General features: G+C 40.8%; 1 protein-coding gene across 1 annotated transcript; it reads left to right on the forward strand.

Annotated features, from left to right (window-relative positions):
* The first annotated feature begins 1 nt into the window (after position 1).
* Positions 2–23,582, forward strand: LOC127441609 (uncharacterized). Its single transcript, XM_051699207.1, has 22 exons — positions 2–43; positions 182–253; positions 402–452; positions 1,204–1,260; positions 1,518–1,565; positions 4,431–4,487; positions 4,568–4,633; positions 9,059–9,121; positions 9,211–9,267; positions 9,361–9,408; positions 13,150–13,245; positions 13,332–13,382; positions 13,849–13,905; positions 14,009–14,062; positions 14,172–14,267; positions 14,353–14,406; positions 14,510–14,593; positions 14,879–14,965; positions 15,603–15,642; positions 15,723–15,777; positions 17,539–17,872; positions 23,049–23,582. The coding sequence occupies exons 3-22, from the start codon at positions 432–434 to the stop codon at positions 23,460–23,462; spliced, it is 1,839 nt and encodes a 612-aa protein (XP_051555167.1). The 5' UTR covers positions 2–43; positions 182–253; positions 402–431; the 3' UTR covers positions 23,463–23,582.
* The last annotated feature ends 1,615 nt before the right edge of the window (positions 23,583–25,197 follow it).

The following is a 25,197-nucleotide window of genomic DNA, read 5'->3' on the forward strand; positions in this document are numbered from 1 at the left end:
GCCTAAGGCTTCTCAGCTGGGCACACTGGGTAGGGGTTGCAAGGTGAGGTGCTGTTTTCTGTTGGGATTTCTCTGCTTTTGGTCATAAATATCTTCATGTATGATCAACACTGTTTTTAACCTTAAAGGAAAAAGAAATACATTTCAAGTTTCTCTTTTTTTGGAATGTAAATTTCATTAGCTCAACGGAGACAGCACGAATGGCATTTTTTCATCATATAAAGACCAGAATGGAGAAGCGGAGTTTAAATCAGTATGAAACATAAATCATTTCAATAATCATAATGCCTTTCAGAAACATTAATTTTGTAGTGTATATATATATATATATATATATATATATATATATATATATATATATATATATATATATATATATATATTTGTTTTTTTCTTAACAGAAGAAATCATCAAAACCCAAGATTATTCATATGCAGCGCAGGGAATCTAAGGTAAAATGTTATGTTTACTGTATTCCCCAATGTTGCTGTCATATACAAATTGTCTATTTTTATTTTGCATTTGCATTTTATTTCATTGATTTTTTTTGGTAACACTTTACAATTAGGTTTCATTTGTTAGCATTAGTTAATGCATTAGGTATCGTGAACATACAATGAACAATATACAGTATTTTTTACAGCATTCATTAATCTTTGTTAATGTTAGTTATGTTAGTTAGTAATGTTAGTATTTTTAGTTTAACTAATTTTGTTAACATGAAACCTTTTGTAAAAAAATATAACTGCACAACTCTAAAACTATAAATGCAATCTTATTTAGAAATATTAATTATAATAATATTAATTATATTATTATTAATATTAATTGTAACTAAGCTTGCAGTTTGAGTCGTGCAGTTAATTGTGTGTGTGTGTGTGTGTATTTTTATGTATATTCATGCCATAAATTGCATTTCGAAATTAAAGGTATGCATTTACCATAGTGTTTTCTCAACAAAAAAACATTTAGGTAATTACCATAATTAACTTTTTAATCTGTATCATTCAATGAATTAATAATTGTGTGTAATGTGTAATAATGTTTAGAAACAATAATTACTTTTACAATTCCATGTGGTACTACTACTACTAGTATCGCAGAAATTACTCACTCTTTCTTAACATTAAATCCATCTGTTGCACTTGATCATCATATTTACTGCAGAACTTCAGTTATTATTGTATTATTTTACACCTGCAGGGAAAATCTGTTGAAGGTTCAGACAAAGGATCAAATAGTTCCACTCAAGAGTCCAAGGTTTGTGTAGGACTACACAGTACTTACTGTAAATGTAATCAGTATTCATTTTATGGACAGGTATCATAACTTTTTAACTTGGACCACATATTTAATCAATGCTTTATTTAGGAGGAAATAATGTCCTCATTTAAAAAATTATGGATAGAATGGGGAGGAAAAGGACTACAAACTCTTACTGAAATAAAACATTTTGACTTTGTCTTTGGTGTGCTGTTCTTTGACCTGCATGTCCCTATTGTAATTTTCTTTAACAGAAACAGCCACAGAAATTCAAGCCTCCTGTGCCACACCGACCATCAAAGGTAATGTACTACTACTATTTCTTACAAGTTATTCACAAATTATAAAGATTTGGTCTCATAGTAAAGTTTTACGTGCCTCGTTCTATGTATTGCTGCAGTATTCTGGTGAAAAAACCCCCACTAGAGGCGCAACAGCAATGAGTTTTATTCACTTTCCTCAAATCATGAGTAATACAACAGATTAACACTTTATAAAGAGTTATCTTTCGGTCTGTTCCCCACTTAATACTATCTTATTACATTAGAACACTTTTACTGTAATGCATGATTTGAAAGACAACATAATTTAACGCTTGCATTACATAACCAAGTACGTATACAAGCTTATTCAAGCATGATTGACTTGCGCGGTGACGCAACTGATAGAGCGTCGGACTTCGAACCAGCAAAGCGCGTCATAGAAGTGTCACTAAATGGGGGAGGGGGGGTTGTCTCATATTTGCTTTTATGGCACTATCGGTAAGGTTGGTCGGTAATGACGCTATCACCACTATTGGTAATTTAGCCGTTCATTTCGAATAGAAAAAAAGATTACCTCACGTTTGCTTTTTAGGACACTATTGGTCAGGTGTCATTTATGGAGGTAGGTTTTATTCATTTAAATCTCCATAGAGCATTAAGCTTAAAAAAACTCATCTTTTTGGGATGTCACGATAGTTCTTTGGGTAGTATTTGAATAAATATAATTAATCTACATAACTCTTCCCAACTGAGATGAAAGATTGCATCTATTATTTGCTTTTATTTTGTAGTATACTTTTCCTTTTTTAACTTTTTTTTATTATTATAATTTTAAGAGGATTGTGATCTCAGCAACCCTCCAGTTTATGGGTCCACCGTACTTGAAGTTGAATCTACAACTTTTTACCAGCTGACTAGTGCCCGGTTGCATAAAGCACCTTAAGTGTAATTTTCCCTTAAGATCACTCTAAAGTTTCCCTTAAACTTAAGAGTGTTGCAGACAATAAACCTTAAGTGTTATTTAGGGTTTTTATTGGTAAAATGTCACAATCCCTTACGATTTCCCTTTGTATTATATATATTTTTTTTACTTAAGTTCGCCCTTAATAACCATTAAGTGTTGCATAAAGCCCCTTAACTGCCATTTTCCTAAGTACCTTAAGTGTAGGTTAAGAGTTACAAGGTTTCTAAAAATGAAGAAATAAGCAAGTTTATACAGCCAATTGAAGACTCTAGTTGGCAAGGCGAATTTGTGCAGAGTTCCCTTTTAGACCATCTTAGCGATGAAAAGCTATTAACGGGGTACAGATTCGACCGTCATGCAAAATGAGAATTCGATAACTTGCTGGAGGGCGATCTAATAGGTACAAATACCAGAAGTGTGCCTAGTATACTCTGCCCTCTGCATCTTTATAAACTGTACAAATGGATGCGTTCAAATCATATTGCAAGTTCAGTTGTGATATATCGCGAATATTTATATACTGTATATCCTATACCCCTACTGGCCACGACTAATATTCTTCATTTGGGATGACAGTCAGTTCTCTGCACAGTTATACAAGCATCTTAACATCTTGCACCTCTAATTCACCTCTTATTTGAACAGTGTTCAAATTCAAAGGTGTCTTTCTCAAGAGGGAGCTTACCGGCCGTAAAAGCAGAATCTTACATTAATTGGTCCGTATGCAAAATTCAGGATGTTTTTTGCAGCCTGATCTCATGAAATTGACGTGAGGATTGCAATGTTTTTGTAAAACTGAAATTACGTGCTTCATTACACGTTTGGCTTCAGTTTCCCAGTGAAATTTCCAGTGGGGGGCCCCAAAATTGAGCGAAATGTAATCTGGATGAGACACCATGTGTCTGGTTGTAATCAGACAAGATTTTTAAGGTGAATTTTAGATAAACTATAACCTAACCTAAACCTAACCTAACCTAAAACTTTATCCTAAACGTAACCAATAGTGTCCGGAAAGATAAATGAGAGTTTAACAAAACAGACATCCTTACCCTTAACCAGCACCTAACCCTAACCGATAGTGTTTTAAAATGCAAATAAAAAAGAAAAGGAAAAGAAAACACACATTAACTAAAGTATCCACATAATTTTGTGTTGCTTCTATACCACTTTCACTTCCGTGCGTCTTCGGTTGGTCTCAAACAGCGGCCGTCGAGTCCAAAGTCCAACACTCTTTCAAGTGAGCTACCAAACAAGCTAATGACATTGGAATAAGTGTGTATATGTAGGTAGGTCTGTAATACAAGTGTTCAAATGTTTTGTTTTTCAAATCATGCGTTTAAGTAAAAGTGTTTTGATATCATAAATTGCCGGGGCGTGAGTAATAGATTGTAAAATGTATTCAAAAAATCGAAATCAACTGTACTCGTGATTTGTGTGACAATGATTAAACCACACAGTTGGAAGACATGTCATGTCTATGGTAACAGTTGGATTTTGTTATGGTAAAACCTCACTGACTGTAGTAAATCCCTTAACGGTTTCCCTTACCTTAGGGAAAAACCAGGTCTTTAACTGTTAGACTATGACTTCCTGAACTGTGATGTGTGTTGCCACAAATAGATAGAAATGTGATTCTGTCACTGGACATTTCTGTTTGTTCTCTTTGAAGTCTTTTTCCAAAAATCCTTCTTTGGATAAAAACTTTAAACTTCACACTTTCTGAAGCACTTCGCCCAGTGACAGGCATCGTAAATCAATCGTCCATTTGTAGTTGTCTTCAAGATGCTTAGTCTTGCAAATCAAATTGTGTCTTAACGTCATATTTTGAGGCACATTACCACAGATAATTTGAGTTTAATTGTGTTAACTATAAAAAATTGGATTGATAGTCCAAAGTGGAGGGCCTTGATTAACAAACATAATAAAACATAACTTTACAGGTACCTGAGATCGATAAATATCCTGAAGAGGAAAATCCAGAGGAAATGGATGGACAGGTATAGCACAGACCTATAATGTTTCTGTTTTGTCTTGTCTTCTAGTTATTCATTATTACAACTTATTTCTTCTGTTACAGAAACAAAAAAAGAAAGTGAAAGTCACATTTGTTCCACATAGAGGATACGTAATTGGCTTCTCCAGGGTAAGCCTAAATTATACTTTTTTGCAAGGTATCTACGTAGGTGTGTGTTTTCGAATTTGTATATCATTAAAATAAAATTTTCATCACAATCATCACATTACAATTGCTTTTATTGTTAGACTGACAAGACCAATATTGAAACAAAGTATGCATCAGCATTATATTGGCCATTGGCCACCCAACCTCTAGGTATTGGAATTGGTTTAAAACACACACACACACACACACACACACACACACACACACACATATATATATATATTGTATGGTAATATACTGTATAGACATACTTAAATCGTTCGGCCCAAAAAACTAAAAAACAAAACAAAAAAACTAAAAAAACAAACAAAACGGGGCCACATGGCGAAGTTTGCAATTTACTTATTTATTTATTTGTAACAAGTTGTTGCTCACAATGACCTCACAGTCATTTTGTTGTGTACAAAAAAGTAGTAGAAGTACACCAAAAATCCTGCAAATGCCTTTATGCATTTTTAAGATATGAGCAATCAAACATAGTGGCCCTGTTTTTATTTGGTCCATCCTATATACAGTGTATATATATATATATATATATATATATATATATATATATATATATATATATATATATATATATAATATAAACTGGCAGCCAAAAGTTTGGAATAATGTACAGATTTTGCTGTTTCGGAAGAAAATTGCTACTTTAATTCACCAAACTGGCATTCAACTGATCACAAAGTATAGTCAGGACATTACTGATGTAAAAAACAGCACCATCACTATTTGAAAAAAGTCATTTTTGATCAAATCTAGACAGACCCCATTTCCAGCAGCCATCACTCCAACACCTTATCCTTGAGTAAACATGCTAAATTGCTAATTTTGAAATCTATTTGGTTCATTAAATGAAGCTTAACATTGTCTTTGTGTTTGTTTTTGAGTTGCCACAGTATGCAATAGACTGGCATGTCTTAAGGTCAATATTAGGTCAAAAATGGCAAAAAAGAAACAGCTCTCTCTAGAAACTCATCAGTCAATCATTGTTCCCTATCTGTCACTCACTTGATGTTGGTGTCGATGTAGTGACACTAGGGGTCACTCTTGGGAGCCCGAGACACCTCTGGTCTTTGATAAAAGGCCAATGAAAATTGGCGAGTGGTATTTGCATGCCACTCCCCCGAACATACGGGTATAAAAGGAGCTGGTATGCAACCACTCATTCAGATTTTCTCTTCGGAGCCGAACGGTCATGCTCATTGAGCTGAATAGCACTGTTCATTCACCTCTGCTGGATCTGACGGCGCATTTCAGCGGCTTCTCCCTCCTCTGCACTGGTGCACTGCAGAGAACGCCCCTGGGCACTTCGGCAGAAAAACTAGAGAGTATATTTTCTAAAAGAGCGTTTTTCCCCTCTAAAAGAGTATATTTCTCTAAAAGAGCGCACACACGGAACGTCTTTTTAAAGACGCGTCTTTCTAAAGATGCCTTTCTGTTCTTGTGTTATTCCTGGTTGCGGTCGTTTTCTCTCAACTTCGGATGGTCATGATCGCTGTCTTTCGTGTCTGGGCGAGACCCACACGGAGGCAGCGTTTATGAATGGTTCATGTTCTCACTGCGAGAACATGACCATGGCAACGTTGCGGTCGCGGCTTGCTTTCGTAAGGAAGCAAGCCACCCCAGCGGCTCCCCGCCTTGGTCCTCCTACCTACGGGTTTGAGGTCAGCGCGGCTGGCGCTGGGGGCGATTTGGGGACCTCAATGGGATCGCCTCCGCCGGGTATCCCCCCGCGGACCTCCCATTCCCCAGCACGCTCGTCTGCCCCAATCGGGCTTTCGGATGAGTTCGCCGGCTCGTCGCACGGCGAGTCTGGCTTCTTGTTCGAGGCCCGCGAAGATGATGAGCTCTCGAGCGCAGCATCGGAGAGCGGGCTTGTCCAGTCGGACGCAGAAGCCTCAGCTGGGCTTCCCCCTTCGGGGATGGTCGCCCAGTTACAGGCTGATGCCGAAATGACGGACAAGCTTTCCCGGGCGGCCGCGAGCGTCGGGCTAGAGTGGAACCCTCCGCTCTCCCCTGAACCCTCGCGGCTTGATGATTGGTTTCTGGGCTCGCGGCGCCGCTCAGACCAGCCGCGCCCCGCTTCAGTGCCATTCTTCCCGGAGGTGCATGAGGAGCTGACGAAGTCGTGGGAGGCACCTTTTACTGCCCGACCCCGACTCCACAGTTCCCCCGCTCTCACTACCCTCGATGGCGGGGCGGCCAGGGGCTATATGGCGATTCCCCCGTGGATAAGGCGCTCGCGGTGCACTTATGCCTGCAGAGCGCCGCCACCTGGCGTGGACGCCCTAAGCTCCCCTCCAAGCCCTGTAGGCTCACGTCGTCCCTGACGGCCAAGGCCTACAGCGCTGCTGGACAAGCCGCCTCTGCCCTGCACGCCATGGCTCTCCTGCAGGTCCACCAAGCCAAAGCACTGAAAGAACTGCACGAGGGTAGTTCCACCCCAGATTTGATGCAGGAACTGTGCTCGGCGACGAAGGTCACGGCGCGGTCTCTCGGGCAGACGATGGCCACACTAGTGGTCCAGGAGCGTCACCTGTGGCTCAACCTGGTCGAGATGGGCGAGGCCGACAAGACACGGTTCCTCGCTGCCCCCATTTCCCAGGCGGGCCTATTCGGCGACACCGTTGAGGACTTTGCCCAGCAGTTCTCGACGGTAAAGCAGCAGACAGAGGCAATCCGGCACATCCTGCCCCGGCGCGGCTCAAGACCCCGCACCCCGTCTGCTCGTCGCCAAGGGCGTCCCCCTGTGGTGACTGCACCGGCTCCGCCGCAGCCCGCCCCTCCGGCCCGGCCCCGGCGTGGAGCCCACCGCAGGAAGCCGACGCCACCCGTCTCACAGCCAGCACCGAAGAACCCATGGAGGTCTTCGAAGCTCCCCTGAGACGGGCAACCCAGGGACGAGGGAACCCACTCACCTGGAGCTGGTAGAAAGACCACTCCATCCCCCGGTGGAGGGCCGGGTGGAAAATCTTTTGTTGCCTTTTTGTTTGATTTTGCCACACGCCCAAGTGGCTGCAGTACCCAACAGTTCAACAAAAGAGCGGCTTCCTTCCTCCCTGAGTCACATACCCGGTGTGTACGGTCATCACCACGACTACCATCCACGGGCTTTATCTTGCAGGATTGGCGCTCCAGCGGTGCCCTTTCCGCCCCTGAGCGCCCAGCTGTGGCACAAATCCACCCCCGATGTGACAGCCTCCACGGGTCGCGAGGACAGGCCTCTTCCTCCCCCGTCCCAGGCTGTTCCGGGGGTGGTCACAAGGAGCCAGGTACGTGCTTCGATGTCCCTAGACTCAGCACGGCCACGACGTGCTGTGGCACCTCGCGCTCTGCCCCGCCGCGAGGCCCCACCTGCCGGTACGTCCGACGACGTTGTCCCCTTGGTCCCCCTCACACGAAATTTGGACGCATGGCTTGCGCTTCCCAATCCATCGCGGTGGTTGATCCAGACCGCCTGACTCGGCTACGCGATTCAGTTCGCCAGGCGCCCTCAGCTGACAGCTTCATTGAATTTTACCCGCTCAACACCAGTTTCATGTACAACAGTAAAGAGAAGACTCAGGGGTGCAGGCCTTATGGGAAGATTTGCAAAGGAAAAGCCACTTTTGAAGCAGAAAAACAAAAAGAAAAGGTTAGAGTGGGCAAAGAAACAGTCATTGGACAACAGATAATTGGAAAAGAGTGTTATGGATCTTAACCCCATTAAGCTTTTGTGGGATCAGCTAGACTGTAAGGTGCGTGAGAAGTGCCCGACAAGACAGCCACACCTATGGCAAGTGCTACAGGAAGTGTGGGGTGAAATGTCACCTGAGTATCTGGACAAACTGACAGTTAGAATGTCAAGGATCTGCAAAGCTGTCATTGCTGCACGTGGAGGATTTTTTGATGAGAACTCTTTGAAGTAGTTTAAGAAGTTCTGAATTTTTTTTTCAAATTGTAATAGTAATTTTTCACGTATTAATGTCCTGACTATACATGAGCCTGTGACTATTTACACAACCATAAACAGCCTATAGTTTGGCTAAGAAACTATAAATAATTAGCAAAGAATTGTTCATTTTTCTTATTAGTAATAATTGGTGTCTTGTAAAAGTTTTCAAAAATAATTAGTTGCCATATTATGGCAAAATAATTGTAACCCATATCCTCTAGTGGATTTTGTCTTTAACTTACATCACTGTTAATGCTTACCATGTGCAGGAGAGTGACGAATCTGAACTGAAGGGAGCTTGTGGTTTCACACCTCATCCAGATTTTAAAGTTTGTTTATATGCTGTATATAATTATGTTGAGTTATACAGTATACGTAGTATATGTAGATATTTGTGGAAACCCCATCTTTTTATCCTGCATTATTAATGCATAATATCACCTGTGTTGTAGGAAAAAGACAGGTTGGATGAATTGAAGGGAGCATGTGGTTATACGCCTCACTCAGAGTTCAAGGTAGAGAAATCTACTTGCAACTACATGAGTCTGATTGTTTGTGTGTGTCCACTTTAACAGCATATTTCATTTGATACTTTTGTTACTAGGAAGACACATTACTGAAGACTGAAGCTAGACACAGTTATTCATCTGGTGATTTTAAGGTGAAAACTGTACATACACATTCAGAATGAATCTCATATTCTGTTTCTGGTCACTTAAGATAAGCCAATTGCTTATGAATTTCGTTTTTCCAGAGTTCATATTCTAATGGGTTTGTGAGATCTCCTTCATGGGATTTAAAGGTAGGACACTTGATCAGTGTAATTTCTGAATTTTGATTTGTGATGGTGTCGAAATTTATGCATTTTTACATGTCAGTATAGCCAATTATAGAAAATGAATATAAAATATTTGTATATATACTGTATATATATTTATTTGTATATTAGTGTTGTAAATATATAACATTTCAACCTAGTTTCATAGAATGAACGTTACTATAACTACATTTATGCAAAAACTGAATTTTATGTGCGGCATTCTACATTTTGCCGCACCTTTCTTGTTAATTTAACACTAGAGGTGCTCCACAACTGTGTGTTTTATTCACTTTAACACAAATTATGACTTTATAAACACTTAGGGCCCTATTTTAAGAGCGCTAGCGTTAAGCGCATCTCTATGGCATAAGTCATAAGCGCAAAGTCAGTGGGCATGGCCATAAAATTTTGGTATATTCGTGCAAGTATGCACTAAGTCTAGGCGCAAGTTGGTTTGGTGAAATCGCCCGCGCAACGCACAAATGGGCTGGGTTTAGTGCAATTGAATTCTGAAGTTCTTCTCAGGGATTTCCACCATCTGCGTTCTATTATAGTCCATACCCTGTCAAGCACCAGCGATATAAACAAAGACAGCACATTCGTAAGAAGTTGGTTTTGTACATGGACTGTATGCAATGAATAATGAATTCTATGACAGAGACACCTCTCCTTTTATACGCATGGAAAATGTGATTCTTGTCAGAATTTGTATATAAATTACAGACTGTAAAGGGATTAATGGAAAGGAGGAGGCGAGAACCGGCTTGACAATATAAATAATAGTTTAATAAGAAACTAAACCAAAAAGACAAACACACAGGTGTCGGACAGCTGTCCAACTCTCTCTCTCTGACGCACCGCCGTCTCCAGTCAGTCTTTATCCCTCTCGGGTTAATCAGCCCAATTAGTGGCCGGGTGTGCGGAATCACGACCCGGCCCCGCCCTCCGCCCTGCCACATTCCTCCCCGTTCTCTCAAGCCGGGGAGCCCCCGGCATGACGTACATCCCCCCCCCCCTTTTCCTGGGGGGAGGGCGTGCCTTGCGCCCCGTCTGCCAGCAGGTCATCCCCGTCTACCTGGATCAGGGGAGAGGACAAGGGGAGGGAAACAAAACAAAAAAAAAGGTGGCACCTACACGCCGTAATGGCGATCGTGCCAAATTAACAATACATTTAAAAAGAGAGGGAAAAGGCCAACACGGAGAGAGGAGAGAGAGAGTAAAAAATAATAATTTACTTGCCGGTTCTCCGATACGCCGTAGTCCGGTCCTCGGCCACTCCTCCACCCTCTAGTGAACGACAGCCGCGCCTCCCTGGGTGGATCGGAGGCAGTCCTCTGGCCCCTGGCGTATGGAACGCCCCGCCGCGTTTTTGGTGGACGGTAGGGGTCTCCCCCGCCCTTGGCAACGGTAACAATACAAAAGCGGTAACAAAAAGCGGCTTGACAATATAAATAATCGTTTAATAAGAAACTAAACCAAAAAGACAAACACACAGGTGTCAGACAGCTGTCCAACTCTCTCTCTCTGACACACTGCCGTCTCCAGTCGGTCTTTATCCCTCTCGGGCTAATCAGCCCAATCAGAGGCCGGGTGTGCGGAATCATGACCCGGCCCCGCCCTCCGCCCTGCCACAATCCTCCCTGTTCTCTCAGGCCGGGGAGCCCCCGGAATGACGTACATCCCCCCCTTTTCCTGGGGGGAGGACGTGCCTTGTGCCCCGTCTGCCGGCAGGTCATCCCCGTCTACCTGGATCAGGGGAGAGGACAAGGGGAGGGAAACAAAACAAAAAAAAGGTGGCACCTACACGCCGTAACGGCTATCGTGCCAAATTAACAATACATTTAAAAAGAGAGGGAAAAGGCCAACATGGAGAGAGGAGAGAGAGAGAAAAAAATAATAATTTACTTGCCGGTTCTCCGATACGCCGTAGTCCGGTGCTCGGCCACTCCTCCACCCTCTAGTGAACGACAGCCGTGCCTCCCTTTAATAGAACTCTCAAGTGATTACCCCTGAACATTTGTGATAGTCAGGAACGTTATTTGATGTACTGTACTTTTAGAAATTGGACATGAACTTTATTACTACCTGCTGGTGGACTCTCCAAACTGCAAATGCAGGAACTGAATTTTAACTTTGCACTGAGTTAAGAGGTGGTATTGAAACGTCTTAGTGCAACAACCTGTTTGTCAGGAAAACAGCAAATTGCGCTTTGCGCCACTTCAATTACATACAATACACCCACAGTTTGTGCACTACACCCACAAACGGCCATTTGCACTGGCACGAAAATTGCACTTAGAATTAGCTCTCTCACGAAAATTGGATAAGACGTTGCACACGGTCATAGAGTGTAGCGCTGCGCTTTGCGCACTCACGAAAATAGAGCCCTTCATTTTTGCACTATTACTCACATACTACCATGTTATGACAGCGAAATACTTTTACTAATGCATAATTTAAAAAATGATCAATTTTAATGCTTATATTACAGGCCCACCTACATTTACACGCGTATTCCAACATGATTAGCTTGTGCGGTAGCTCACCTGATAGAGTGTTGTACTTTGGACTCTGTTCGAGCCCAGACAAATAGGCAAGCTGACATTTGAGACGAAAGTGTCTTAGAAACAATACAAAATCATATGGTTGCCTCATAAAATGTGCTTTTCATATGTCATTTGCGTTTAGAACACTATTAATTAGGTTTAGGGTAAGGATGTCTGCTTTGTTCACCTCTTATTTGCTTTTAGGACACTATTGGTTAGGTTTAGGTTAGAGCTTTAGGTTAGGGAGATACGTTTTACTCATGAAAACTTCCACTGAATATTCATCTTAAAAATCTCATCTGATTAGGACACCATTTCACTCACTTTTGGCACCCCCCCCCCCCCCCCCACAGTTGGGGGCGGGACTGTCTGTTTATTCGATCAACAGAAGATGTGGGGCGTATTCAGACAGCTGTTTGAAAACAAACATTCATTTTTCAACAAACATTTTTGCAATTCAACTCTGTAGCGCTGGTGGCGCAGAAATTACACAGTTCGGCTTTAAAGTGTTAGTTCACCCATTTACTCACCCTCATGCCATCCAAGATGTGTATGACTTTCTTTCTTCAGCATAACACAAACAATGATTTTTAGAAGAATTTCTCTGCTCTGTAGGTCCATTCAATTCAAGTGAATTGGTGCCAAAATTTTGAAGCTCCAAAATCCAAAATTTGAAGTGCAAAAATTTCCCATTCTTCTTCTTCTGTTTTTGGTGATTCACATTCTTTGTGCATATCGCCCCATACTGGGCAGGGAGGAGAATTTATGATAAAAAATTACTTAAAAATGTATCTGTTTCTCACCCACACCTATCATATCATGTCTGAGGATCATGGATTTAACCACTGGAGTCATATGGATTACTTTTGTGCTCCCTTTTTGTGGATTTTGGAGCTTCAAAATGTTGGCACCCATTCACTTGCATTGTGAGGACCAACAGAGCTGAGATATTCTTCTAAAAATCTTTGTTTATATTCAGCAGAAGAAAGAAAGTTATACACATCTGGAATGCCAGCAGGGTGAGTAAATCATGAGAGAATTTTCATTTTTGGGTGAACTATCCCTTAAAGGCATTCTTTGTCGGATAGAGTGTTTACAGAACTTTACTTTAAAAATCATCTTTTCAAAATGGAAAAGGCACCCATTTCATAGAATTGTCATCTTTTTCTACATTTAGGCAGCCGATCACGAGAAAGAGTTTAATAAAGGAACAGATGTCGTCACACCTTCATACGGCAATGGAAAACATCAAGAGATGCAAGACTGTCGACCAGTAAGTTCTTCGTTTAAAATGCTCTTGTGATCTTAATGCATTTCTTAATTAAATACTTTCATTTTATTTCTCCACTGTTTGCACAGAAGAAGCCAATAAAATTTAAAGTTCCCCGCTTGCAAAGAAGACATTCAAAGGTAAACCTTCAAAAACAAAAACTGAGAGGATTCAATGCCTTGTTAACAGTTTTCAGCATTTTTGGTGTATTAAAAAAATCGATTCAATTTCAGACTTTATATGCAAGGGATAATGTACATTCAGCCACTCTTATTTTGCGACAGTGACCCCTTATTATTTGGCTACTCACCGAATAAATAAATGGATGTTAAATATCGATTTGACTTTAAATTATTCTGAGTAGTAATTATATTATAGTATGGAGTGATACGAAATACATAGAACTAGCACAGCTATATAGGAAATCCCTCGCCAGGGATAATGTCAATTATAATGTTATTATACAAAAATATTTGACCACAGAATGCAACCATTGACCAATCACAATTAAGTATTCCAGAGAATCATGTGAAAATGAATATTAAATGATTCATGAACAGCATTGAAGGGAATATTTGCAAACATCGCTGGTGCATGTGTTTTTAGAGTATTGAAGATGCTGAGGTCAAACAGCAGGCAACCATAGACCACGATGCTTCAGCGGTGAACAAACTTGTCTTTTTCTTCTGATTTCCAGTGTCATAATTACCATTTTACTACCTGTGTTTTATCTTTTCATTGGCATATTTCTTTTTACTTTTTGCAGCTAAAGAAAACTTCAATTCTTCAAGTGACATCAATGCCCCAGCGAGACTCAAAGGTGATATATTGTCTGCCTTCTGAACTCTGTATACCCCAAGAAGTAATAGCCGGCAAATGTAAGATTCTCACAAAAAGGTTGGTTGATGTCATCTTTCTAAAACATTTAGTGCACCGTGGATGAGATCTCTCAAAAGGGTGCAGATCTGTTCAAGGCTGGTGACCATGAGCTTCCGGAGGATACTGACTGGGAGGAATACACTCCTGTACCTTTTATCTTTTCATTTTTATACTTCTCTCATTCTTCACACAAACGTGTTTTAAAGCTGGTGTTTTTTTTTACTTCCTCAGGACAATAAGCCTCAGAAATCCCCAAAAATGAGCAAGCATCACAAAGGATTCAAGGTCATTTTGTGCATGCATGTGTGCTTGTATCAGTTCATACTCTACAGTAACCTCATTCCCTACGACCTCATCTTATGTATATATGTGCACCTGCTCTTCTCAGAATAAAGATGTAAAGGACTTTCCTGATGACCTTGAGCCTTCAGGTGCTATCTCTGGAGACTATTACCTGTCTGATGCTGCTAAGGTACTTGTATATTAATTACCTATGTAAAAGGCAATTATTAATTTAACCCTAAAGTTTGTTTCATACTGGGCTAACACTTGTACTGTTCGTGGTCAAAATTGACCGGAACAACCTTCGTGTATCACATTTTTTCAATATATATAATAACGCATTTTTGACACATTTTGTGCATCAAACCTCTTAACTAACTTATTATATATAACTTCTTGTATTTTTATTTTCTTTCTCTCTTTATCTTGCCTCACTCCTCTCTCTCTTCTACTCTCATTGCTCCTTCCCTGCAAGGTTGAATGGATGTCTGCTCAGATGGACATGAGAAGAGCACAAGGTCAAGAGGAAGATCAGAGGCTGGAAGAGGGAGAAGAGGAATGGGTCAGTCTTACCACAAAATAATTAAGTTTTTGTTCATGTACATTACAAACTACATGGGCATCTTTACTTTGGCCAGAATTCCATTAAAGGTGCTGTGAGCGATAATTTTTTTTCTTGGAAAGGTATGCAAAAAATGTTCCTACTCCCTGAAAAATAGGCCTATCACTCAAATATTTGTCCTGAGATTTCTCACCAGTCTCTGTAAACAGCAAACAAAAGTGTGTATGCGAGCCGCGGTCTCTGACGCCTTCTGCCTGTCAATGATTTTGCGCATTCACATAGCGTTGTAGTTGAAGCAGATCATTGAGGCTTAATGCCATTTTCAGATTTTCAGTTTAGGGGCGCTGTTGTGCTACTGTTGTATTTGACAACCATGGGAACACAAAATGCTGCTCTACTGCTCGGTTTTGGTCTCAGCGTAAGGGTTTTGGAAAGAGGGGTGTGTCTAATTCAATGGCTCAGTCTTGTGAAAATTCCAGAACACCAAAAATTGCATACAGCACCTTTAATGAAGCCATATTAAATTCAAGGAGTAAATGAGGATATAATTTTTTTTTACATTTGTGTGTGAACTAATTGCGTTAATTTATAAAACTAACTTTTGGAAAGATATCATTAATGAGTCTTTTATTTACAGGACACTGACAGCCTCATGGAGTGGTGGAATACAGTGGAGTGTAGGTTTAGCATCAAAGGGATTACAATTACACAGTGCACATCAAATCTGTGTGTTTTAACATTTCTTTGCTCTTTTCAGTCTGGGATGAACTACCTTTTGATGAGCAAATCAGCTTTAAAGAGGATGAGACCATGTAAGCCTTCTTTAAAGGATCTTGAGTTGGTTCTGTCCATTGTAATGCCTGTTTCACACTGAACGCCAAAGCAGTGCACATGCGAAACTGCAGTGTAACGACGGCTGCAGGTTCGTGAACAGCTTACACACTGGCTGCGCTTTTGTTGCATGATAGAGCTGCAGTTGCAGCCAAAAAAAGATATGCATTGCTTACGCGTTGCTTTTGCGTGCGGTGTGAAACAAGCCTTATGTTCAAAAGTAGTTACCCACATAAGCAGAGTTGGAGTCTTCATCTTGTGGTCTTGGTCTTGAGACCTCTCAGGTCCACATAAATGTGACCTGGGTCTTGATGTTAGCTTGAGGCATGAGCACATTTACCTTCCTATGGCAAATTCCACGGGCCATATAGAGACATTCCAATAGGAATCCGCATGATCAGGAATTTTGCATGATAGACTTCTGGAGCATGGTTCAAGTTTGGTGAACTTTGACATGTAAATTTGTGGCATTGACCAATAGGAAGTGCAGCGTTTTTTGCAGGTTTCAAACATGCTTCATGTCCGCCCATGCAAACTTCACCCACAGACTTTATAACGAGTAAATCTGACCGCGTCTTCATGGTCTCAGACAATACTGCAGTCTGTTTCCAACACACTAAAGGTGATAATTACCTCAACCAATTATATCTTAATTTCAGAGTATTCTCAAGAATTCAATGGTCACTCTGCAAAGTGTCATGGTTTGGAATGAACACCGTGTCCTAACCAGACGTGATGCGAAAATTTGTCTTTTTAATGTTAATCAGACTTCTTGTCCTAACTTACCACGATGCATGACGGGACGTTCTGTCGATCTCTTGGTTTCTATTTCTGCAACATTGCACCAGGTAGCCCTGTCTGCTTTGAGCATGAACACCGATTTAGAAAGAGGGGACAGACATACTGAATTTCCTGTCAAGTGGAGCTTGGCAAAATAACAACAGGAGTAGGAAATCCCGACTGCGTTGGGCAACCGTGTCGCGATTAGTGTGGACTGACTGATTGCTTGTTGGTGGAATGTTATCGTGCCTGGTTAGGACCCTACTGCAATAAATTCAGGATTTTCTCTAATTCTTTTAATTAAAGTCAACATAAAACCAAAATTGACCCTATTTAATTTCTAAATAGACGTTCCTGACTTTATTGCGCATGATTTCATTGGTGCACGTTATTCCAATGAAACAAAAAATGTGTTTACCTTGGTAATCATTTATCAAAATGTAATAAAATGCTCCACCTCTGAAACAGTTTTTTTTTATTTATTTTTTTACGATTTTTTGGCTGACACTACCAAGACCTTTAACCTTTTCAAACTCTCCACTTCAACCACAAGTAATTTAGACCACATTTCACCATCCAATCAACTACCGATGGATTCTTCTTCTTCTTCCGGCTGCACCCGTTAGGGGTCAACACAGCGGAACATCTGTGATCCGCATATTTGACTTGGCACAGGTTTGACACCAGATGTCCTTCCTGTCCCCCAGTTATACCCCTGAAATAAATCAGATTATGGAAGTAAAATGGGTTTTAAAACGCTATTTCATGTTGGCTTAAAAATGGACAGCCTGGTTCTTGAACAAACAGGCCTTGGTCTGGGTCTTAAGGGATCTGGTTTTGGTCTGGGTCTTGAAGGATCTTGTTATGACTCCAATTCTGCTTCTAAGTATTCCACAGTGTTTATTATAGCTTCAAACTGTCAAACTTTTTTATTAACTTTTCTCTCATTTGTCTTCTGTAAGATCATTTAAAGCTATTGCTGATAAGGTCCATAGTGGCCTCCGCATGTACCTGAAGCTCTTCATGGAGCGAGCTGAACTTCTCTACCAGCATGTGATGATCTTATACGGCATCGCTGATGACCTCAGTAACTTCCAGCATTGTGCTAAAATCGCAAACATCACTGGAGGCACCACCACAGCTGTGGGCGGAGCTGTAGCCATTGCTGGCCTGATGCTAGCTCCTGTCACTTTTGGTGCTTCCATTGTCATCTCGGCCATTGGACTAGGTGTGGCCACAGCGGGCGGCATCACAGCAGCTTCAGCAACCATCATGGATAATGTCAACAACATGCATGTATGCAGTAAAGGCCTTGATTTAATTAATTATTAAGGGCCAAGCACTGAAAGTAGTACCTATTGTATAATTACAAAATTTCCAAGGTTTACCTTAAGCTGACCTTGCAAAATTTTTAAGGTAGACCAAGCCTCACAAACGAGTAATTGGATTTTTGATATTTAAAACCGTTAGACTGTAACAGGCCAACAAATCTGATGCGAAGAACAGGAAGTAAGGCTGTGTCTTGGCAACCCTTGTGCATATTGAAACGAAACTTGGTAATTGTCATTGCCATCAGGCCCTTAGGGTACAGTGTGTGCAAAGTTTCAAACCAGCACCACCTACTGGTCTGAAGTTAAAAGTAATTATGGGTAACACTTTCTAAGAAGCCCTTATTCCCATATTTATAATGCGTTGTAAAGGCATTATAAATCAGAATCAGAATCAGCTTTATTGCCAAGTATGCTTACACATACAAGGAATTTGTCTCGGTGACAGGAGCTTCCAGTGTACAACAATACAAAAACAATACAAAAACAGCAGCAAGACATAGATAATAATAAAAATTATACACATATGTCCAGACACACACATACATACATACACACATACACATGGGTAGTGCAAATCTAATACAATCTGTTATCTGTTATGTACAGTGCAAATGTTTTTTGTTTTTTTTCAGAGGAATGAAATGGCAGAAGAGGTTGGATGTGTTGGATAAATATAAGAAAGACTAAACTGTGTATTGCACATAGTTATTGCTCAATGGGGCAGTTTAACTGTTCATGAGATGGATAGCCTGAAAAAACTGTTCCCGTGCCTGACGGTTCTGGTGCTCAGAGCTCTGAAGCGTCGGCCAGAAGGCAACAGTTCAAAAAGGTAGTGGGCAGGGTGAGTGGGGTCCAGAGTGATTTTTCCAGCCTTTTTCCTCACTCTGGAAGTGTATAGTTCTTGAAGGGGGCGGGGGGCAACCAATAATCCTCTCAGCAGTCCGAACTGTCCTTTGTAGTCTTCTGATGTCTGATTTCATAGCTGAACCAAACCAGACAGTTACTGAAGTGCAGAGGACAGACTCAGTGACTGCTGAGTAAAACTGTATCAGCAGCTCCTGTGGCAGGTTGAATTTTCTCAGCTGGGGAAGGAAGTACAACCTCTGCTGGGCCTTTTTCTCAATGGAGTCAATGTGGGTCTCCCACTTCAGGTCCTGTGAGATGGTAGTGCCCAGCAACCTGAATGACTCCACTGCTGCCACAGTGCTGTTTAGAATGGTGAGGGGGGTCAGTGTTGGGGTGTGTCTCCTAAAGTCCACAATGATCTCCACCGTTTTAAGCGTGTTCAGCTCAAGGTTGTTTTGACTGCACCAGACAGACAGCTGTTCAACCTCCCTTCTGTATGCAGACTCATCGTCATCTCGGATGAGGCCAATGACAGTGGTGTCATCTGCAAACTTCAGGAGCTTGACAGAGGGGTCCTTGGCGATGCAGTCATTGGTGTAGAGGGAGAAGAGTAGTGAGTAGAGCACACATCCCTGGGGGGCACCAGTGCTGATTGTACAGGTGCTAGAAGTGAGTTTCCCCTGTCTCACAAGCTGCTGCCTGTCCATCAGAAAGCTGGTAATCCACTGACAGATAGACATGGGAACAGAGAGATGGTGTAATTTATTCTGGAGTATAGCTGGGATGATGGTGTTGAAAGCTGAACTGAAGTCCACAAAAAGGATCCTTGCATATGTCCCTGGTCTGTCCAGATGTTGCAGGATATGATGCAATCCCATGTTGGCTGCATCATCCACAGACCTGTTTGCTCGATAAGCAAATTGAAGGGGATCTAGAAAGGGTCCAGTGATGTTCTTCAGGTGGGCCAACACCAGTCTCTCAAATGATTTCATGAGCACAGATGTCAGGGTGACAGGTCTGTAGTCATTAAGTCCTGTGGTTTTTGGTTTCTTTGGGACAGGAATAATGACTGATCATTTGAAGCAGCATGGGACTTCACACAGCTCCAGTGATCTATTGAAGATCTGTGTGAAGATGGGGGCCAGCTGGTTAGCACAGGATCAAAGACACACTGGTGAGACGCCATCTGGGCCTGAAGCCTTCCTCGTCTTTTGTTTCCGAAAGACGTGGCTCACATCATCTTCACAGATCTTAAGTGCAGGTTGAGTAGCAGGAGGGGGGAGGAGGGGGGTTGCAGGAGTTGTTGGTGTTTGTGTGAAGTGAAGGTCAGAGTGGGTGTGGGGTGTGAGATTGGGCCTTTCAAATCTGCAGTAGAACACATTCAGGTCGTCAGCCAGTTGTTGGTTCCCCACAGGGTTGGGGTAGGAGTCCTGTAATTTGTGAGTTGTTTCATGCCACTCCACACTGATGCAGGGTCGTTAGCTGAAAACTTGTTTTTCAGCTTCTCAGAGTATCTTCTTTTAGCCACTCTGATTTTCCTGTTCAGTGTGTTCTTGGCCTGATTGTACAAGACTTTATCCCCACCCCTGTAAGCATCCTCTTGGCCTGACGAAGCTGCCTGAGCTCTGCTGTAAACCACGTTTTTCATTGTTGAACTTTAAATAAATCCTAGTAGCAATGCACATATCCTCACAGAAACATATATGATGTAACAGTATCTGTGAGCTTGTCCAGGTCTGTGGCTGCAGCCTCAAAAACACTCCAGTCAGTGCAGTCAAAACAGGCTTGTAGTTCCAGCTCTGCTTCATTGGTCCATCTCTTTACAGTCCTTACTACTGGCTTGGTTGATTTTAATTTCTGCTTGTAGGTTGGAAGAAGATGAACCAGACAGTGATCAGAGAGTCCCAAAGCTGCTCTAGGGACAGAGAGATATGCATCCTTTATTGTTGTGTAGCAATTATCCAGTATGTTCCTGTCTCTGGTGGGGCATGTAATGTGCTGTTTGTATTTGGGCAGTTCACGTGTGAGGTTTGCTTTGTTAAAATCCCCAAGAATAATAATAACTGAGTCCGGGTATTGTTGTTCCATGTCTGTGATTTGATCAGCCAGCTGTTGCAGCGCGCCATTCAAACACGCGTTTGGTGCGATATACACACTCACCAGAATAAACGAGGAAAATTCCCGTGGTGAGTAGAAAGGCTTACAGTTAATAAAGAGCGCTTCCAAATTAGGGCAGCACATCCGCTTTAACGTTGTTACATCTGTACACCAACTTTCATTGATATAAAAGCATGTTCTACCGCCTCTCGTTTTCCCCGTTATCTCCGCGATGCGATCCGCTCTGAACAGCTGAAAGCCTGGCAGATGTAATGCGCTGTCCGGAATGGCTTCACTCAGCCAGGTTTCTGTGAAAGGCAGCAGAGGTTGAAAAGTCCTTGTTTGTGCGGGTGAGGAGATGTAGTTCGTCCGTTTTGTTAGGAAGAGAGCGGAGATTCGCTAAGTGAATACTCGGCAGCGCTGTTCGAAATCCACGCCGACGGAGTTTGACCAGAGCACCGGCTCATCTCCCTCGCCTGCGTCTCTTGAACAGCAGAGCTGCGTCTCCAACTAAAATGTCTAGCAAAACGTCTGAATATTCGAAAACCGGGAAAAGATTGTCTGGTACATGCTGTCGAATGTTCAGCAGTTCGTCTCTGTTAAAACTGACTGGAAAAAGATTACTAAACACAGGACAAACAAACAAAAACAATAAAAGAACTGAGGAGCTCCACACCGAGGCAGCCATCCGTGGCACCATCATGATGAAAAATACATTATAATGCATGTGTGATGTCTCATAACATGCCTTATAATATGTTAAAACTTCTCATAAATAATTGTAACCACAATTATAATACTTACCTATTCATACTTGTAGCTTTAGAGTATAATGCATTATACCATGACCAACATACATTTTTTATCTACAAAAGTTTTAATGTATTATATATATTTGTATTACATGAATTAGGTATGCTATAAGTAAAGTGGCAAAAGCAATATCTTCTTATCAGTTAAGTTAATTTAAGTGGTTAGAAGACATTACAAGTCAAGCTTGTAAAATTGAAGTTAGAAACAAATGCACAGACTAAAAAGAAACACATTTTCAATGTAAATTTTGAGACATTAAGAAAAACACCTACAAACTTTTAAAGCTACATTGTTGAAACATATCAGTAGCACACATTCGAGAAAAATATGCATGTTGACCGCACATGTAGCGAAATCTTTAATAATACAAAACACACCTAAAAAATCAAACTGATTCTATATTGGACTGTATTCAATAAACTTATGTTTGTGCATCTTATTTGGAGGCATAAAAACTGCTGATGTCTCGATATGCACAAATTAATTTAAATACACTACATTAAATTTTTTTAAATAAGATTAGGGGATTTTTAGGGTCTCAATACTTCTCTTGATTTATGATGCATTTGATGTTTTATCATATATTGTCATTAAATATACACTTATATTACATGCTGTTAGGAGAATTAGAATTTTATTTTTTAAATCTATTTTTTTATTTTATTTGTACATTTATTTTTTATTTTTTAATGTCTCAAAATGTACACTGTGAATCTGTATTCCTTTGTATTCTGTGCATTTTTTTAAATTAAATTTCATTAAATAATCTTGACTAATGCAATGTATTTTGCAAGTTTAATTAATGGCTGTTTAGTAGATGACATATTTTTTTTAATTATTAAATTATTATTAAAGTTGTATTTGTTAAACATAAAATTAAATTTGATGGAATTCTGTAATGAAATTGAAATGCATAAAATAGGCCAAAATATTTGTTTTATATATATATATATATACAGTATATATACTACAACTTTTGCGGATAAAATTGGATGTTGCATTATACTTATCGCTTTGTAACATTTAGGTTAGGTTTTATAATGTATCATAACTGTGGTTACAATTATTTATGAGAAGTTATAACATATTATAAGTTGTATTATGACGCATTATGAATGCATTATAATGCCTTTACAGAGCATTACAAATATGGGCTTCATAAGCCTTTGATGCAATTGCATAAAAAATTGCCAGGCAAAAAGTGCCTTACCCAAATCTATGCAGCCCTACACGGGATATTCCACTGGTGTGCTTGGCTCTGTAATTGCTCAAAAAGAAGAAGAAGAAGAAAGATACAGTCTGTTGGTATAGATTTTGAACAAAATATTTCCTTTGACAAATGACTACATTTAAACTGCCTCTTGTTTTACTATATCCTCACCCAGGACCGTAGAAAGATTGAAATAATCATTCAGGACTATGAGGCCCAGTTGGTCGAGATGCAGCGCTGTTTGCAGTTTATCACTGAAGGTCTTCGACGCCTACGTGGCCACCCATTGCTACGACGAAACAACTACTTCACTGGTGATTGGGAAGTACGACGGGCCCTCCAAACCATTAGCTTCGTAAGTGACCCGGTAGAACAAGCTGAAGAGATAACAAACAATACACTGGCCAAGTTGGCCAGCCTGCATAAAGAAATGGACAAGTACTTCACCAAAGATTCAAAGGAGGTAAAGAAGGGCTGTAAGAAGGAGGTGACTGCTGAGGTTAAAAGCCTGGCCAAGAAACTGCAAGAAGGCTTAATGGAGCTCAACTCTATCAGAGAACAACTGCTTGATGCATGTGGAAACATCTGAAACCAGCCATAATTAGACTACAGTATTGAAATGATCAGTCTGAGTTTCGATACTCTATAGCACATTTTATCAAATAAAACGTAATATGATTGTATTTACACATAATGCACCAGTTAAAGTTGAGGTTTTTTTTTTTTTTTACTGTTTGATTTCCGTTCAGCATGCACTTCACATGCACAACTAAAGTTCAGATGTAAGTCTTTATCCTGTATATATATATATATATATATATATATATATATATATATATATATATATATATATATATATATATATATATACACACACACACACACACAGTGCATCCGGAAAGTATTCACAGTGCTTCACTTTTTCCACATTTTGTTATGTTACAGCCTTATTCCAAAATGGATTAAATTCTTTATTTTCCTCAAAATTCTACAAACAATACCCCATAATGACAATGTGAAAGAAGTTTGTTTGAAATCTTTGCAAATTTATATAAAAAAAAAAAAAAAAATCACATCTCTCCAGAGATGTTCAATCGGGTTCAAGTCCGGGCTCTGGCTGGGCCACTCAAGGACATTCACAGAGTTGTCCCATAGCCACTCCTTTGTTATCTTGGCTGTGTGCTTAGGGTCGTTGTCCTGTTGGAAGATGAACTTTCGCCCCAGTCTGAGGTCCAGAGCGCTCTGGAACAGGTTTTCATCAAGGATGTCTCTGTACATTGCTGCATTCATCTTTCCCTCGATCCTGACTAGTCTCCCAGTTCCTGCCGCTGAAAAACATCATGATGCTGCCACCACCATGCTTCACTGTAGGGATGGTATTGGCCAGGTGATGAGCGGTGCCTGGTTTCCTCCAGGCATGACGCTTGCCATTCAGGCCAAAGAGTTCAATCTTTGTTTCTCATGGTCTGAGAGTCCTTCAGGTGCCTTTTAGCGAACTCCAGGTGGGCTGTCATGTGCCTTTTACTGAGGAGTGGCTTCCGTCTGGCCACTCTACCATACAGGCCTGATTGGTGGAGTGCTGCAGAGATGGTTGTTTTTCTGGAAGGTTCTCCTCTCTCCACAGAGAAATGCTGGAGCTCTGTCAGAGTGACCATCGGGTTCTTGGTCACCTCCCTGACTAAGGCCCTTCTCCCCCGATCGCTCAGTTTGGCCAGGCGGCCAGCTCTAGGAAGAGTCCTGGTGGTTCCAAACTACTTCCATTAATGAATGATGGAGGCCACTGTGCTCATTGGGACCTTCAATGCTGCAGAAATTTTTCTGTACCCTTCCCCAGATCTGTGCCTCAATACAATCCAGTCTCGGAGGTCTACAGACAATTCCTTGGACTTCATGGCTTGGTTTGTGCTCTGACATGCACTGTTAACTGTGGGACCTTATATAGACAGGTATGTGCCTTTCCAAATCATGTCCAATCAACTGAATTTACCACAGGTGGACTCCAATCAAGTTGTAGAAACATCTCAAGGATGATCAGTGGAAACAGGATGCACCTGAGCTCAATTTTGAGGCTGTGAATACTTATGTACATGTGATTTTTTCATTTTTTATTTTTAATAAATTTGCAAAGATTTCAAACAAACTTCTTTCACGTTGTCATTATGGGGTATAGTTTGTAGAATTTTGAGGAAAATAATGAATTTAATCCATTTTGGAATAAGGCTGTAACATAACAAAATGTGGAAAAAGTGAAGCGCTGTGAATACGGATGCACTGTGTATATATATATATATATATATATATATATATATATATATATATATATA

Source organism: Myxocyprinus asiaticus, chromosome 1 (genome assembly GCF_019703515.2).
Source record: "Myxocyprinus asiaticus isolate MX2 ecotype Aquarium Trade chromosome 1, UBuf_Myxa_2, whole genome shotgun sequence".
Classification (NCBI taxonomy): Eukaryota; Metazoa; Chordata; class Actinopteri; order Cypriniformes; family Catostomidae; genus Myxocyprinus; species Myxocyprinus asiaticus.

Coding starts and splice junctions, on each gene's coding strand:
- LOC127441609 (XM_051699207.1), top strand. CDS start 432: ATGCAGCGCAGGGAATCTAAG. Junction 4,488..4,567: donor CAGAGGAAATGGATGGACAG/GTATAGCACAGA, acceptor CTTCTGTTACAG/AAACAAAAAAAGAAAGTGAA. Junction 14,966..15,602: donor AAGAGGGAGAAGAGGAATGG/GTCAGTCTTACC, acceptor TTTTATTTACAG/GACACTGACAGCCTCATGGA.